Source organism: Phaethon aethereus (genome assembly GCF_964289735.1).
Source record: "Phaethon aethereus genome assembly, chromosome: 8".
Taxonomy (NCBI): domain Eukaryota; kingdom Metazoa; phylum Chordata; class Aves; order Phaethontiformes; family Phaethontidae; genus Phaethon; species Phaethon aethereus.
This window is the reverse complement of record NC_138584.1, coordinates 33,128,228-33,146,238: the sequence shown is the minus strand read 5'-3', so window position 1 is coordinate 33,146,238 and position 18,011 is coordinate 33,128,228. Positions and strand designations below refer to the sequence as shown.

The 18,011-nt window shown below is 41.6% G+C and overlaps 1 protein-coding gene across 1 annotated transcript in view; it reads right to left on the bottom strand.

Moving 5' to 3' along the window:
* Positions 1-18,011, bottom strand: part of CACHD1 (cache domain containing 1) — a gene marked incomplete at both ends in the record, with an annotated part of 113,233 nt that overhangs the window by 52,027 nt on the left and 43,195 nt on the right. Inside the window, one exon of the mRNA XM_082002636.1 lies at positions 8,145-8,293. Within this exon, the coding sequence (XP_081858762.1) occupies positions 8,145-8,293 (149 nt within the window). The remainder of the gene's footprint in view (positions 1-8,144; positions 8,294-18,011) is intronic.

Here is an 18,011-nt window from a genome sequence, read left to right as displayed (position 1 = left end):
AGGCAAGCACTGATCATCCTTTCTCTGCATAAAGAAGACTTAATTTTTACCAGTGCCTCCCACTTTCACCAGCAGCAGGACTATGAGGTGGACGGTAAAAGCAAGAGCTGACCGAGGTCTCCTCTGAGATTTGGCCCAGCACGTTCTAGGTGGTAACACCACAGCCAACACTTTTAGTGGCCATGGTGGTGTTGGGTTGATGGTTGGACTTGATGATCTTAAAGGTCTTTTCCAAACTTGATGATTCTGTAACTTAGGATTTTAGATTCTGTAACTTTTCCTCCGAAATCCTCACCAAAAAAACACACCAAAATCTGTATTTAGATGGAATTAGGTTTCATACTTACTTAAACGAGAGCAAAAGGCATTGGCCAAAATCCAGTTTCCAGACAGGCCACCCCATCCCCCCTTCCCTGCCTCTCTCTAAAAGGCCCTTCCTTCTGGATTCGCTTTAATGAACAACCGCTCGAAACTGCATCCCGAGGGAGCAAACAGAGCTGCGACTCCCACTTTGATCTCCTCCCCATGGAGAAACGCGCTCCCTGCCTAGCTTGCAAGATGTTCATTTGATTGACGTTTGCTCTGATGTGCAAACTGCTTTGAACTTCAGACATTAAATTCCCATCAGGCTGTACTCATTTTTATTCTCCTTCAACAGGATTTACAAGCAGGAGATCAGCAAGCGTAGAAGATAAAATAAATTTGCAGAAGCTTTGAATCTCACATCAAAACAGTGCTCAAGTGAGCTCCAATCGGATTTTGTTCGGCCTGAATTTACAGTGTAAATCAACCTCTTTTGTACAGTTTCAATTTAGGGAAAAATGAGGGAACTGCATATAAAATGACACTTGAGCAGCTACTGAGGGGTTCTCATTGTTTCAAGACTCATTTCTTTCCCTCCCTTTCCATTCATACAAATTTAAAGCTGATTTTTGTATGCAAATGAAATTACATAAGTTCATTGAAAATTCAGCATTTCCTTTGGCATTCACAACTAGGCATGTTTTCTTGATTGTAAAGTGAGATTTTAACTCCTATTTTATATACTTAAAATAAATACGTAAATACATGGTTTCCACTGCATCTAAACAGAATTCTGGAAAATAATGATTTTACAAATAAATGCCACACAAAAAAAAGCTACTGAGGATTCAGTTAACCAGTTTGTTCTGGCAAGGCATAGAAGTTGTTCCACTTATTTCAGAGTTGTTCTTCCAAGCAGTTGTTCCACTGCTTGAAAAAGTCAAAGTATACTTGCCCTCGCATGTAAAGAAAGCGTATTATTGGAAGGAGGATTGCAACCCAATAACACAAACTATTCCAAAATCCACTTTTTCATGAGCAACTCTGCCCCATTCACGAAGCAAAAGCAACAGTCCAAGCGAGCAATTTCCTAAATACCCGCTACAGTTTATGGACAAAACAAGGGCATGCCAAGAGTAGCACTATGCACGCTCCCTACATTTTCTAGAAACCCACATCCATTACTGTAGTCTGATACTCTGCAAGAACAGCAAATACATCTTACATTTCATTTAGTGTGGCCCACCCACTTCTCCTTTGGAAGTACAGCTCTTCAGGTATTGCGGCAACTGAAGGAACTGAATGGGATTCCCGTTATCTCCCACTTAACTGCTCCAGAGAGGAAAGATAAACACAGAAAGAGCTGCGATAAAATTGAACTGCATTAGCAAATATTTAACCATCTGTTTAAAAACGAAAAAAACCCAGACCACTTCTGAAGGCGGTATCACAGTCAGGGAGTAAATGATTTTTCAAAAATACGTTTGTAAACTCACTTATTCAAACAGCTCTATTAATGTTTGCAACGCAACACTGCCAAGTAGTATATTTTACCAACAAATATTTCTCCATTCCATCTCCTTTCACGAATTTAGATAAATGCATTCCCTAAGCTCTTATCAGCATAGTTAAATAAAAAACAAAAATAGACTTCCATTTGAAACGTGTACGTTAGCAGCACAAGCAAGAGCATTAATGAACGGCAATGCGCCTCTCAACGTATGTTTTTTGGAGACCTGTGACAACTTTCCATAAAAACCAGCAGTGAAATTCCTTTCTGTCCTCCAGGGTAGGAGCAAAGGGAAAGGGGGCTGTTTCCACCAGCACACATGTGTATTCACGTCCCACCTGTGGGTGCAGGGTTATCAGGGGACCGCTGTCGGCCACGCCAGCCCTCGCAGCAGCAAAGCACCGCGCAGGGCGGCTTCCCGGCGCCGCAGCTCTGCCTTGCTCTTCCCGCTCAGGGTCCAGTCACAGGCAACTCAAGGAAACCATTTCCTACCTTCTCTCGCAGACACCTGAGGACATGAACTGCTGTAGAGTGTGATGGGTCTTAAAACTGGGCAGGAGAGAAGGGGGAGCGAGACTGGGTTAGGGAAGAATTTTTTTGGTCTCCCTTTGAAAGTATTGTCTCTGTTTCTTTGTGGGAAGAGCTGCACAGGCAGCTACGTGTTTCCTCACATCTGAATCAGAACTTACAGCCTCTCTTTTTTGGGAGGTAATCTTACTGCAGATACGCAGGGCTTTGCTACGTCGAGAAGACCGCTGGAGTGTACTCCATGGCACCAACTCAGTAAAGTACCTACTTGCAACTGCATCTTCATGTGTACTTACCTAACTTTAACTTACCTGGCAAAACCTGGACTATCTAAAGCTACTTCTGAAAGTCACCTACAAGAGCCAGGTAGCATCAATCACAGCTTCTCCTGAAAAAGGCATTTTGCATACCAGGTAGATGATGAACACTCAAACATTACACACATTATCAGGCTTACTTTTTGTGGAGAAAGAGTTTGATTTTCTTTCATCTACAAATATTCAGTATAAAACACCTATTTGATCTACATGTTGCCATCCTCTCCTACACCATCTGTACGAAGACAAGATATTTCAGTTGTCAGTCACAAGTCAGATCATGCTGACCTGCAAAGTTACAACCCCACGCAAAGCTAATGCTTCCAAACCTGTTTCCCAAAACTCAATTTCTTAAGTTCCTATTTAGACACTTCTCACAACTGACACATATCCCTTATGTTCCCACTGAAGGCACAGGGAAGCTGCAGGTGCCCAGTACTTCTGACCAATAAAAACTGTGTATTTTTTCCCCTACCCTCTTGCTGACACTCTGCTGTGGCCCCGTCTGCACCGCACGCACATCAGGCCATTTCAGCTCCAAGAATTCCCACCCACCTATCGAGGGCTTTCTCAGAAACAAACCATCTCAGGCATGACAAACAGGAGACATCCCCTTATACACAAAGGTATTCATCCTCTTAAGAAGGAAGACAGTTTAATTAAAACATTGTCTTGTAAATAACCACCCAATTCCATCATGACAGAGAATGTCTGGAGACAGCATGAAATCCCTTTCTCATGGCTTCTTCACCAACCTTTATTAGTGCGGAAACACAAAGCCTTATTTTCCCAGAGGGGCTTTCTTCAAGGATTAGAAGATGCATGTCACTTGACATCCATTTTCCTTATCTCCCATCAGTTTACCCATCTGTTTTGCTAAGAGCCCGGAGCATTTTATCCATATTAACTCTGTCTGGCTGGAGCGATGCCTCTTCTCAGCTGCTATGGGCCCTTCCTCGGTGCGACACACAGCCCTGGGAAAAGGAGCAACTCTCCAGGCTCTGACCCCGCGGACACAAATATAGCCCAGACGGTTGGGCAGGTACCAGATCTTCGCACCATCCACTTCTGAGCCTGTCTGAAAGGTACGACCTCTGATTGCTCTTCTCAACTCTTGCCTCTCCCTCCATTGCCATCATGGCTTTTTCCATTCCCAAATCTTGATTAAGTAGAACTGAAAAGGCAAACAGCTATATCTGAAGCAAGGAACAGCAAAATCTAAAGAAAAACAGATAGCCCCTGCTCTGTTGCCTCAATTTAGCAGCCCACCTCTACTTACCAGTACTTGCATATATACTTAAGCATATGATAAATTTGCATTTACATGAGCACATGCTTAAATGCTTTGGTAAGCTGGGTGAGTGTAAGCGTATGATTAAATGTTTATTGAATTAAGGCCTAGGGAAAAACTCCTTGCCAAAACCGCTCAATAACCACCAACCGCACTGCCTCATCAAGTCGATTTTGCATATTCCAATTTATTTATTTTTACCCCTTTCCAAAATGAGGTAGTTCCATTGCACAAACCTGTCCTGGTGGGGAGAACAAATACGTGATTGCTAGTACTTACACTAGTTAGGCCAGTATATGCTGGGTACAATATAGCAACCAAAAGCATAGCCAGGCTGTTAATTTTAATTCAGAACTAGTCAGTGTGGACTGGAATCAGTGTCACACGGAAACTTACTCATTTAGGCCCTTCACCATAAAAGCCAACACCGCATAATGGCAAGAGAATAAATATTGTTTTCCTTGTCATATCTCACTACTCAACTAAACGAGCAATTTAAATGCCAGGTTCATTTTATATCCCAGTTTGTGCTCTGTTAGTCCTATTTCGTATCATTTATTTATAGTCACCAGGTGTGGTATTCTCATAGTTTATCTCGAGCAACGCGGCAAACTGTATTCTAAGCCAAAGCTCAGATTTTCAAGATAAACACAAGCAAATACAAGGCCACACATGGATAATTTCGTTAATGTGAACAACAAATATAAACTAAATAAAGATACCAAGCCTTTAAAAACACTCAAAATAAATCCTCTCTCTACACAATAGTTCATCATCTCTACTTTACACAGCTAGTGTAAATACTTTCCTGTGTAATTTTTCCAAAACAAACCCAAACTTGCTGCATTCCTAAAACAATGTCACTAAGCTAGACAGCAGTGGAAAAGGCTGATGACGGAAGCGCCCGAAAACATGAAGTGCCCTCAGATTTACAAATGTCATCGTGCGTTTAGAGGCTGAACACCATGTAATAAACAACCTTAAATACTGCGGGACAAGCCTTCAAATCTACTTTTACAATATACCCTGAAGATAATGTGCTTCTGATGCTGTTCTTGCACCAAATGTTTACCCAGGGCCACGTGAGGAGACACCTCCCTACACCATGAAAAAGAATAGGGAGAGTTAAGCAGTTGTAACACGAATATTTCACAACTCTCCCAAAAGAAAAACCATAGCCCTAAGGACACACATATTTTCAAGTTAAAATCTAAAGCAAGGGATCTCCTGAAAACAGCAAATAGCACAGACAAATCTGTGTCTTTTTCAATGTGGCCTCTTCTACAGCAGAAGCTAATAAATGCTGTAAACCAAACTATTATAATTACTATTGCTGTAACTCCAGCATTCTTCTGCCCAACACTAGCACCCATCTTTTAAACGTCAAGGGTAACCAGTCACCTGAAAGCAGACTTAATGTCTCACAAGTGCAGGTCTCCTCGTAGCTGGACCAAGTTAGTCCAAAAATTAAAGGTGCAAGAGTTCAAGTAAATCAGTAGCCTTCAAAATATGATCACACCACCAGGTGGGAGATATTTGTGTCTGTGTTTTAAAAATAACTCCAAAATCCATGTTCAAACACTCATACATGTGTTTCAGTTCCCCAAAATCTGACCACTACGGTAGATATCTTATACTTTTAGTATTTTCTATCAAAACCCTCAGTCTATATTTCCTCCTTTTTAACCAGGCCTAGAGGTGGCCGAGGGAGAGAAACGGGTATCCCAACGAGCAAGTAATCTTTTACTTTTATGGAAACCTTCTGCTTAAAAAGAAAGTTATCTCATTTTGACACTTCTATTAAAAATTCATCTCTTTGGGAGAGGTGGGGAGACAAGGACAGGTTTTGAGGTAGCTGACGACGTTGAGTGGGAGAACGGCGTGAGGTGCCCTCCTGGCATTTCAGGAACGACCACCTCCTCCTGCCCGTGTGAACCATTTTGCCTTCTCCTTTTGCAGGCTTGTGTCAAACGTAAGACCTAATAATGCCACCTTGGATACCAACACTAGCTTTTTCCCCTGACATTTTTTAACCAAAATGGGGAATCTCCCAGAAGGGAGATGCCACAGAGAAGGAAAATGAAAGGAAGAGCAGGAGAGGCAGAAAGGGGCAAAACGACAACTGAAATGATGGCAGAAGCATTTAGACAATTGGGCAATTAAAAAAGCATAGCTCCAATAATAAGTCTGAAGTTAAGTTTCACAAGAAAAACATGTGTTTACACTCTTTCTTTGTATGACTTGCAGACAGTTTCCTAAAGACGGCAGTGGGTATATTCCCAGTGGTCTGATAAACCACCGTTCTTCAACCATAAATACTCGACCAGTTCTTGCCGAAGCGCTGTCTGGAAGGTCCTGCAGATTGATAGACTGGTCTGGTAACCACTTCAGCAGATTTAATATTATCAAGCCAAGTAACTAAATAACGAGAATCATATTGTACAGCCTGAATGAGGAGCTCTGCAAATTGAAAATTCACCTCTCTGCTTTGCCAGCCGTGACCTCTGGTTCGTTTTTTAAACCACTTATTATGAAGAATCCTTATGCAAGTCTATCATGGGTAAGGAAATTTCTAAAGGACTTCCAAGCTAAGTAATTTTGGAGGACAAAGTGAAAAGAAATTAATGAAGAATCCTTATGCAAGTCTATCATGGGTAAGGAAATTTCTAAAGGACTTCCAAGCTAAGTAATTTTGGAGGACAAAGTGAAAAGAAATTAATGAAAGTTTCCAGATTAACAGCAGACCTCTTTTTTTTTTTTTTTTTTAAGGAAAAATTACGCACTGACAAGGGGGTTATAAATCTCCTCGTTCTTCCTTCTCTTCACCTCTTGCCTGGAAGGTGTTACTGCTGGCTGGCAGTTCTTGCACCAAGAGATCAGAGGGCAGAAAGGTTTTCATCCTCAACTGTTTCTTGACCTTTCTACTAAGGCTGCCAACAGTCTGGCCATTGAGCACCAGATGTGTCAGCATGTTGCGCAGGTACCTTGTCCAGTAAGAACTGCACTAAGACCATTACATCTACGCACAACCCAACAGCAAGGTATCCCTTTCTTTGGAGTCGCCTAAGGCTTAACCCTATCAAGATTTCCTACTTTCATGCCAGTCAAAATACACACAAAAAACCAAGAAGCCTTTCCCTCCAGACACAGATTCATGCCACATATTTGAACGCAGCGCATATTTTAAATCTTTATATAAACAAAGGTTAATGCCATACTTCAGAAAAGATGAAATAACACTTTCATCAGTAGAAGAGCAGTCTTACAGTTAGATTGCAGAAAATGTTTTTAACATTTATCACCCAATTTACCTTCCTCTCTCTAAAATGTTTTTAAATCGGACTGAGATGTAAACAATGAAAATACACTCTGTAATCAAGGTTTGCATTGTACAACAAACTGAGAGAAAGTTACTCTTGTTCTTCTCTAGCACATATGGAAGTGTTTAAAATGTTGACTGTTTAAAAGAAATTATGACATTGTTATTGGAAAAATCAAGACCTTTTATCACACCTTCCTACAATTAGGAAACCCAAAGAAGTTTCTGCAAATACACAGCATAATACAACACAATTAAAGACAGTAAGATCGGATTTAGACTACTCAAACTCCTGTATTCAGAAACAAAACAAATGGAAAATGAACAATTTCAGTTTCCAAGCAGTGTACTCAATTTCTGTAAATCTGTGTATCAAACAGCAGCACGTCAACTTGATTAAACTGCAATGCAATATTTTTAGCATGTGATGTACTAACTCGTGATTTTGGCTACTGCACTTCAAAGAGGGAGGGAAAAAAAAAAGTCCCATGACCAGCTTCAAAAGAGTTATTCAGGGTAAGCAATGTCTCAATGCAAAAATGGTATCTTGGATATAGACAGACTCATTTTGTATAAAAGATTATTCCGTGCAGTTAAGGCTTGAACAAACTTTTTTCCTTTTTCTTCCATTTTACAGCCCATCTGTGCTGAGTCCTGGTCCTTGTTTAGAGCTCCTCATTAAACATGTGTGTAGTAGAAAAGTAAACAAATATGAGGACAAAATAAGGAGCACCTCTGTAGTACTGTCTTCTTCCCTTTTTCAGAGTTACCAACAGTGGCAGAAAGTAAAGGTTGTTTTGCAAAGAAACACTTTTGTCTTTTTTCTTCTTCACATATTAAATGACAGCGTAAGTAATTTCAGAATTTAATACTTACTCCATCATAGATGGTGGAATAGTACAGCAGTCTTGGATCGCAGTCAAGGGCGACGTGAGATGAGCAGTATATGATGCTTCCACTACTTGCTTGTTACGATTCACAACATCCAAGTAACGGTTAAACTTCTCACGAATTTTTTTTGCCAACTGAAAAGTAAATAAGAAGAAAGATGACAATTAAGTCAGTTTGTCTATATCACCACGTTCCTTATTAACAAACCTGAATGGAAAGTAAAAACTGCATACGTTAAAGATAATAGTTGTAAGCTTTGCTCATTGTATTTCTATTTTGGTGGCTTAAGCCACTGCAAAGTCAAGTCACTAGTAATATTGGCCACAGAAAGCAGGTCGATAAGGTAGAAACTGAGATTTTTATCTTATTCTAGCACTGGGTACGTGAAGATTCAGTTTCGCATGAATAAAAAGCAAAATTTCCATCACATTGAACCTCCGCCTGATTAAGGCCAGACACCTGGCTGTGACTCTGCCTGTGCTACTGGCTTACCACGGAAGCTCTCCAATGTGATGCCCTTGCAAGGCCTGACAAGGACACGATGGAGGCTAAAATAAGCAGGCCACAAGTCAATCTAAAGAAGCTCCATAAATGGACACCTAAAGAAAGTCCAAGTGACGGTATTACAGCAGGTCTCACCTACAGAGAAATCTCTCACTGCTTCAGGAGCAAACAGCCAAGTGCACTGAATCTACTAAGGGAACAAGCTGAGGATCCAGGCAGCCCTGAATACTGCCGTGCATCCCTCTCTGTTCAGCAACAGCCTCCTCGGTCAGGTGGATCTGCACAGAAGTATTCCACAGCTCCTTTCATGTAGTTCTCGTTGCAATTTGGGCAAAACAAGCCCTCCCAGTTCTTGCTTTTTCCTTTGTACCTCCTGCTGCTTTCCTGGGGGTTCCAGGCTCTAGCTGAGCGTCTTCCCAGTGATTTGCTTTATCGATCTAGCAGCTCACCGTGGCTCGTCATAAGCTACAACGGTTTAACTACAGACTTCAAACAGCAACAAAATGAAAAATCTGTAATTGACATTATATTATAACAGAAAGGAAATAATGACAACCATCTCACACAGGTGAAATTCTTCCACAAGCCTGTTGTTGTCAAAGGTCCCTCTGATGAAGGCAGTCACTTATTAATCAGGGCAAGGTTTAGAGGTTACGCTATTACTTGTAAGAGCAGATGATGGCATTTCTCTCCTTTCAGAAAGTGAAAACAGATTGTCATCCCTCCCCAGCAATCCTCAGGCCTTAAAAAAAAAAAAAAAAATAATATATATAAAAAAAATAATTAGAGTACCTAACTTTAGAAACAGCAAATCAGGTACTTTAGCTCTTCTCTAGAAATGTTTCTTTAAAAAAAAAAAAATCAAGTCAAGCAATTTTTGCAAACAAGTACTTCTGAGCTCCGTATCAGGCCATGCGGGTGTGCAGCTCGAGGCTACAGTTATGCCCCGCGCTCTCTCCGTGCCAGGCAGAGTCAAAGCGGTCCGAAGGCAGACGGTGTGAGCACGGGCGCAGCCCGCTGGGACGTGCCGCAGGCCTACTGAAGCTCCCGTGCTGTCGGTAAGAGCTTCGTTAGGCCCTTCACAACGAGCCTGGCTAATGACTCTGCAGGGAAAAATTGGAAGGGAAAAATTTGTGGCTCTTATTTGAGCAAACGTGACAGTAAACACAGTTACCAGGAAGCATCAGGTTTTACAAGAAACATTTACTGAGACTTTTGCTCCTGGTCTTTCATTCGAAGGAAGAAATTAATGAAACGGATGAGGCACGTAGAAAATGTGCTCTGGCACATTCGGTATCCTTTTCACACCAGCGTATCTATTACACTTAATCGTTGGCCAAATGCTTCCTAAATGAAAGAGAACAATCTCTAAGCAATCCACTGCGGCGTTGAACGCTCCGAAATACTGCATTTTGCATTTCTGCAAACTTTCTTCAGAGCTTAAATTAGGTCGTGAATTCATAACACTCATCTCTCCTGCTCCCTGTACACCTCAAACTCTATAGGGATGATTTAACGGTGCCGCTACATTTGTGCGCTGAGAAACACAGTCGGTTGTTCCAGATCCCCCAGACTGGCAATGTCTTTCCTAACTATTATTAACAGGACATTTCATCATGATTTACTTCGTTATGCGAATAACGAGGCCCACACTGATAACAGCAATGCCTTTGCCTCCATTGTTCCCAGAAAATGCTGCAGCTCAACAACAGGTCTCCTAGGAGCACAGGTTTTAATAGGACCTTGCTCAAACGACTTGCAGAATTATAGCTAATTAGTTTTGTAGAATGATTTATTGCCAAGGCACCAGAGGACTACTAATGGTCTCCTCCATGTTAGGCATCCAACACTATTAAATTGCTCCCAGTTGTTAGATAATAAGCTGCTGGGTAGTTCCTTTTCTGTTTTCCGGTAAACTTGGTTTTTGTCCAACTGTACTCGTCGGATGTGTCCTTGAGAAGCGTATTCTTTTGGAGGGTCTCAAATACACACAAGCCAAATTGAAGCGTTCAAGTTTCATGGTTACAAAGCTCCCCTCTCAGTCTGGGTAAATGAAATACCTGTGCTTAAGCACTATGTAAACCAGATACTTGAACCTATACACTTCTTTCTTGATCCCCCTACCTGAAATGGGGAGAGAAAGTTTGCTGAAAAAAAGGACCACACAACCATCATTAGCAATAACAAAACTAACATGGAGCATCAGAGCAAAAGGACTCTTGCTTGGAATCACCACTTTTCTCTGATCAATGAATGCTGTACAAGATGACTTTTCAGTATGGATGAGTTTTCACCTTCCAGGTTGAACGATAAAAGCACCCACTGCCTTTGAATTTGAACCGTGCTGCAGAGAGTCTGAAGATCTGACAAATCTGTTTTTCAGAAGAGCCCATACCTCGGACGCTGATAAAAAGCAAATGCTTAGTACCTAAACTGTATCTCCCATTGAAAAACCTCTGAATGGCTCCAAGTTGTTACGTGACTTTTATTAAATGAGATTTAACACCTCAGTTGGGGCAGACAGTCAAGTGCATGTCAGCAACAAGGGACATGAAGGCTCCCTGAGATACACAGACATCTACTCCCTGCCCATGGACATAAGCACGGTTGGAAGAACTGGGTTTGTCTAACCTGAAGAACCCTGAAAACACTGCCCTCTGATAGCAAAAGAATACTCCCAACAATCAAAACCACTTTAAAAACAGCTAACTCAAAAAAGTCACCAATGGCAAGACGATCCAAAAGCAATTTTCCATCGAAAATTTATTACAACGCATAAACCACGTTAAGAACCTAAGGGTAACACACCAATCAGCTGAAAAATTACTAAAACCAAATCGTTTTAATTCATCAAATTGAGAAGTATAATCCAGATGAAGCCTAACAAAACTAACTTAATTTTTCTTCCATAGTTGGGCTTCACCGGAGCACAAAAATCCATGACAGTGAACAGGCATTCCAGCTCTCAGGGATTAAAACAACAGCAAAAATAATACATACTTCCTAGCTCCTCATCTATGCCTTGCGTGTCCATGCATGCATGCACACTCACATCATTAGCTCGGAAACATTATTCAGTTTGCAAAGTGATGCGCTCAGTCGCTACAGCCTGTCAGAATCAAAGCTGCGGGCTTAAATCAGCTTCTCGTTTTTCTAAATAAAAACCTAAAACCTTTAACCAAAAGATCACTATTTCTTCCGACACATACCCTGCTTTTTTAAACCTGCCCAGAGCTGAATAGCTGTTGCATACTGATGGATGCAAGACCCACACCACACTGGTTACAGAACCTCAAAGGTACAGAAAGAAAGAGATGCCAAATAATTAAAGGACAGAGCACTGAACCATGAAACCATCCTAACATAATTGTTTAAAACATTTTTAAGGCAAAATGGAAAATTGTGTCCCCAATTAGGCACATAAAACGGGCAGATAGCTGACACCCCACGCTCGGGTATACCCTTAGGTAGATACCAAGTGTGACAGACATTTCCTGCTCCCACACAAATTCTCAAATTCACTCAGTTTAATGGAGACTAAAATAAAACTGGATACCTTGAGATTGACATAAAATGCTATTATCCTCAGGTCAATCCTCAAAGTGCTCTTCACCTCATTTTAAAAACAAAAAAGGGCGGGGGGGCAGATGCTTTGCTTGGCATTGCTCTCATCTTTTTTCATATTTCTGTATTTGCTCCTTAATTTTAAGAAACCAAATAGTAAGAAATGAGTGCTTGCTCCAAACAATGCAGCCATTAGCTCTATTTTTTTTTACTTTATGTTTTTTTGGCAGCTGGCATGCGACCAAAGCATTTCAGTTTGCAGACAGGTTGGACGGTAACACCTGTTTCTATTACCGCAGCACCCATGGGTAATGCACTTCATTTGTCACCATCTCCACTGACAACCTTTCATCACAACATCAGTGAGTTTCTCTAATTTTCCCAGAGACATGTTCCTCATTTGCATAGTTCCCTCGAGCTTTTTTTAAAGCTTCGTTCCCCTCAAAGCTCCACAGCTCTGAAGTCTTCCCTTTTCAAGGAGCACTGAGGGAAAGCAGAGCTCCAAGGTTAGGTTTTATTTCTGGCTGTCTCTTGAAAGCCAAGGTATTTTTAATGTTTTCAAGACTGTATATAAAATATGTATCAATGAGATCGACAGGCATGGATGCCATAATGGACTCACAGCCAGAGATTTCATACCGCCGGGCTCCTCAAAAAGTATTGCCTACACACTGAAGAGTTCAGTTAGTATTTTTATTTTTAAATTCCTTCTGTGAACCAGAAGAACCTGCAACAGAACAAAAGTACCTCTCTCCAACATCCACCAGGCACTCCTGCTGTATCACAACTTAACACTACTGTGCATCCACAGATTCGTATTCGAGAAATTTTTTAACGTATTTATGCCTAACGTGTTTGGGTCTTGAAGAAACCACTGCTTCTGTACAAACACAGAAGAACACAGAGGTCAGCAGGGATGTGGCTCGAGAAAGGATCATAGAATCACCACCTCTGCTTTAAACAGATTCAAACCATTCCCACTCCTCCGGATGACACTGAAAACATACCCTTGAGCGGGACTGCAGGAAACTACTTTCCAACGTGCGTTTCTGCAGAGAGAGACCAGCACCCATTTGAGGCTTTCCGCTGGCCAGTGGCTTTGGCCATGCTTCCCAAGACTTACTGCAAGGAAGATGTCAAACGCTGTGCGCAACAAAACCTAGAGAAAGGGCCACTATTCCTGAAAGTCATTCTGGAAATACGTTAAACACAGTATGCATCACCTTTTATCATGAGCCTCACAATTAATCAACGCAAAATTCAACACTGTGCGAGCGTATCAGTTTTCGTAACCAGGGAGATGTCATGCTCAACAGCGAAATCTAGATTTTGCAGCACACTGATACAATTCCTCTCAAAAGAGTTCAAAAGCTCTTTGTCCAGTCCGAAAACAAACAAAAAAATCCTACCCAACCTACAGCACAGCACGCCAACATGCCAGCTAGGACGTACCACCCTGAACCTCGCCGGCCAAGAGGAGAGCAATTACGGCAAGCGCCGAGGTTTCTCTTACCGCTTCTACAAAACCTGAGCGGGCAGAGCAGCACCGGGGGCAGACACGTTGGGACCCTGGTTCTACCAAGAACATTGCTCAGGAGGACGACGTCCCGTTTCTCCGAAGCTGCCGTGCTGTTTTTGCAGGAGGCTGGCGCCAGATCCATGTGACTGCCAAAGCTGTCAGCCGTGGGCGTCGACGGCCGACGTGCGACATGGCGAGGCAGCAGGACGGCAGCCAAAAACATTCTTCCTCCCGCCACGGGGGAGACACTTTCTTCTAGTTTGGTGACAGAGGGAGCAAATGTCTTCATCTGTCTCACAGGTACTGGCGCTGTAAAGCCAGGCGGGCTTTTGATGGCCCCTGTCCCTTCACTGGCACAAGTGTTTCTGCAGCAAGCCGGTCCTTCCAGACTGAAGCATAGGTTACTTTCAGAAAGTCATCCCATTTTGGTTAAAAAGAAATTCAGTAAAAGAAATCAAGTGATGAGGAGTCCTTTCATTAGCGCAACTGCAAAGAAGCTCCTTAAACTCACACACCATTAAGTATTTTTTTAACAAATACATTCCCTGAAGACACAGAGAACATCTTGTGCGTAGCTGGTGTCTGACGTGACGCTGGCCTTAGCAAGGAAGGCGTAGAGAAGAAAACACGGTAGAGATAGCTGTGTCCCGCACCACAGCTTATTAAAAACCCCAAAACTAATAGAACACAAATCAAAAGAGAAACAAGGAAGAACAAGGAATGGTCATGGCTCTGCACGGAAACCCAGAAGATGACAGCAGCCCAACAGCCTAAGGCTCCAGTGAAAGAAATCCACCGCAATAATACCACCTGGGACCTTTACTCACCTTCATCTATTGCTCTCCATGTGCCACAAAGTCAACAGAGTTTGCAAAACAGCTATTTGATCTTTAGAGAGGGCTCTCCCAAATTCAGTGAGCGCCCGTGTCCAATTCAATTTAGAGGGCACAACTTCCATCCTTTACCGTATTATCAGAACTAAAGCTGATGTTGTCTATAAACATTACTTCTATAATAGTCATCAGAGAAGAACCCTTCGCAAACAAACAAACACGTGCCCTTCGCTCATACAGACACCTAAAAGCATCTCCAAAAATGAGAGTCCTGCCAGGGTGAAAAATCCTCAGCAGCTGGATTAAGCAAAATTTTTGCAAAATTTTTAATTATTCCAACTCCAATGAATAACACACACTTCACTGAACTTGCCCAAGTATGACAGCAAAATCCATGTATGAAAGAATTTGTGTCCATTGGGAGTATAAGAGCAATGCAAAGCAAAACCCTGAAGAGCAGATCTTGTAGTTTGTAGTCAGGCATGGGGAAAAAAAATGCCCAAATTCAGATAAAAAGTTCTCTAGCAGATTGACAACAAGTATGTGCCGGTGCTCTTTGTAGCAAAGCTTAAAAAAATTAAAAAAAAAAAATGGAAGTTTCACTTTAGATTAGGCAACCTATCATTTGATGTTTGATTTTTTTTTTAACCATTTGATTTAGAATCGTAGAATCATTTACGTTGGAAAAGACCCTTAAGATCATCAAGTCTTAGCTTTTATAACTCTGAAATATAAGCATTTCTGAATTAAAAATATATACTATTGCAAGCAGAATGCTTTGTGTTACTCCAAAAGACATTTTTGTGGCAGACAATCTACTCAATCCCAATTCATTAAAAAAAAAAAAAAAAAATCCCTGAAAGCTGAAATCTTTTTATACCATTTCTCAAAAATATACTTTTGGTAACCTGGTTCTATTAGAAACAAAATTGCATACCTGTAAAAACAAGTGTTTTACCTCACAGTTCTGTTCCTGAACCTCCCAACTAACTTCCTTCAATTACTTAGCAGATCCTAGCAGAGTCATACAGAACTGATTCTCTAGGTTATTATTATTGCTATTTTTATGGATGATAATTACACTCTGAATGAGCTAGAACGAAAAGGAATGACAGTTTTCTAGCTCTAAACACAGGAGTTACATGGAGACAAGGACACATTAAACGAGGCAAAACCTAATGACAAAAGCTGTATCGCACTCCTTCTGCAGTCACTTACTCTAAGTTAAAATCCTCCCTCTGTCCCCGCCCTTCCCAGCCTTCACACAGGAGTGAATAATCCCAGGAATACTCCAGCGAGGCGCTTTTCATCCAGCGAGGCGGTTTTCAGCTGGCATACACACATTTACAACTGACCACCTCGACCGATTTCATTACGTTATTTGCTACTGCTTCTTTCCCCGGGATGCACGGACAGACAGAACTAGAAGAAACGACTATGAACTTCTCTCTGCAGAGGTGTCGTTGCTGCTGTGCTCCAACTCCTCCGCCCGAGTCCAACGCAGCAAGACTTCTCAGCGCGAAGCGGTAAATACGCGCCTGCTCAAGACTGCGTCACCGTCCTCTCTCCACCTTGGAGCCCAGTTTCGTACTCCCCGCACCGCAGGAACCAGATGGCTGGCAGGACGCTGAACACATGCTGACTTCCTTGAAAACGGCTAATCTAGATTTTCCCCTAATAAAACTATATTATAAACTTTATTTATATCGCTAGTTCACACCACTACGTTTTCGTATCGCATGCAAGTTTTCATATCGCATGCAAGTTCTCTGACATTGAAATAACTTACAGGAAAGGAATCCAAGTTATTTTTGGCAATCGCCATCCAATTTTTCATAACCTATTCAAAGCAAAAAGGGTTTTATCTGTTACGTACAATAGTAATTCTGTAACTGTAGACCTTAAAAGTGTAAGCAGTTTAACGTCAAAAGGTAAACCCCTCCTTGTGTGGCATGAAGAAAGCCAAGTGTATTAAATAGGCCTGAAGGCCAACAGCTGTAGTTTTTCACTTTCTCAACAAACTGAAAGTCATTATTTACACAGTTTGGTATAAAAAAAAAAAACCCAAACAGAAAAAAACACCCCCCACAACAATTCAGTGGTCTGCCAGAAAAAAATCCCAGCTGACATAAAACTGTAATTAATTGCCTTTGGGGTATCAGTTGCTAGGAAAATGTTAATGAATGACAAAACCAGGAATGAGCGACAGGGGATTTAATTTGCTTACATTTGTTTGCATTTGCTCAAGACGACCCCATTCAATGTACTACTTTTACTCATAAAACTCCGGTTATATCGCTTGTGATTCATTAGGGCTAAAAGACCTGGTTATTAATGAAACAGAAGTGCTCAATTATTCTTCTATCCGCTCCACTGTTGAGCTTTTAACCACAGTAATTATGCTTCACCGGGGCCTCGTTTTTCTCCTCTGACAGCTCCGAATTCATCACACTACCTACAGTGTTTAGACAGTTATTTATATCTACTTAGGGTGAATACGTACATCTGCGGCTGGGAAACAAGCGGTGTCTTTTCCTAAGTGGAGAATCGATAGTCGAGACTTCAAAGAAGTTTTAATCCAGTTTCTTCGTTTCCCAAAAACACTTTTGGCTTTCAAAAGCCATCTGATACGTACAATCTAGCCCACATGGCCCTTTCGTGGTGTGCAGACCACCCAGAAATACTAGAGAAAAACCCTACCCTAGTGCGACGTCAAAGCCAGCAAACTCTTCTTTTAAGATGTCGGGATGGTTTCAGAGTTAAACTTTTAAACTCGGGTGACAATTACCCTTTTGTGGTCCCTTTGCATGCAGGCACCCACCTGTGCATGCTCAGAGGGAAGCCAAAGCCTCCCGAGGGTGGGCGGTGGGCTCCAGCATCACGCCGAGCGCGGCACGCATCTCCTGTCCGCACCGATGAACCATCACCGTTCGTGCACAGCTGACCTTGGGAACCACCTAAACCAACCACCTAGCACCGCCAACAGCATGACGCCTTTCCAAGCAGCAGATTTCTTCTATGGGATCGTAATTTGGGCATCCAATTTTTTATTTTCTTTTATTTACAATACTTCACTGATACATCAACACAAAAAAAAAAAAACCAAGTATGCCCAAATTAGTAATTGGAACACACATCAAAATTGTATATATTAGTAACAATTATACAAAATAAACTACTCAAATACACAGCCGTATGTATCTGGACCTCCCGGGGAAAAAAGGTATCACGTACATGAAGAGAACAGGATGTCACTACATTCAGTTCCATATAACCTCTTCCTAATTATGTGTTCTCCAATTAGAGGTTGTCAAAAAAAGAAAAATAATTTGGGGGGGTTCTTGGAAGAGAGGAGATTTAAAAAAACAATTGAAGCGTTCTAATACAACATTAATGGCACATCTGGTGCACCTCAAGTCATGACATTCGTAC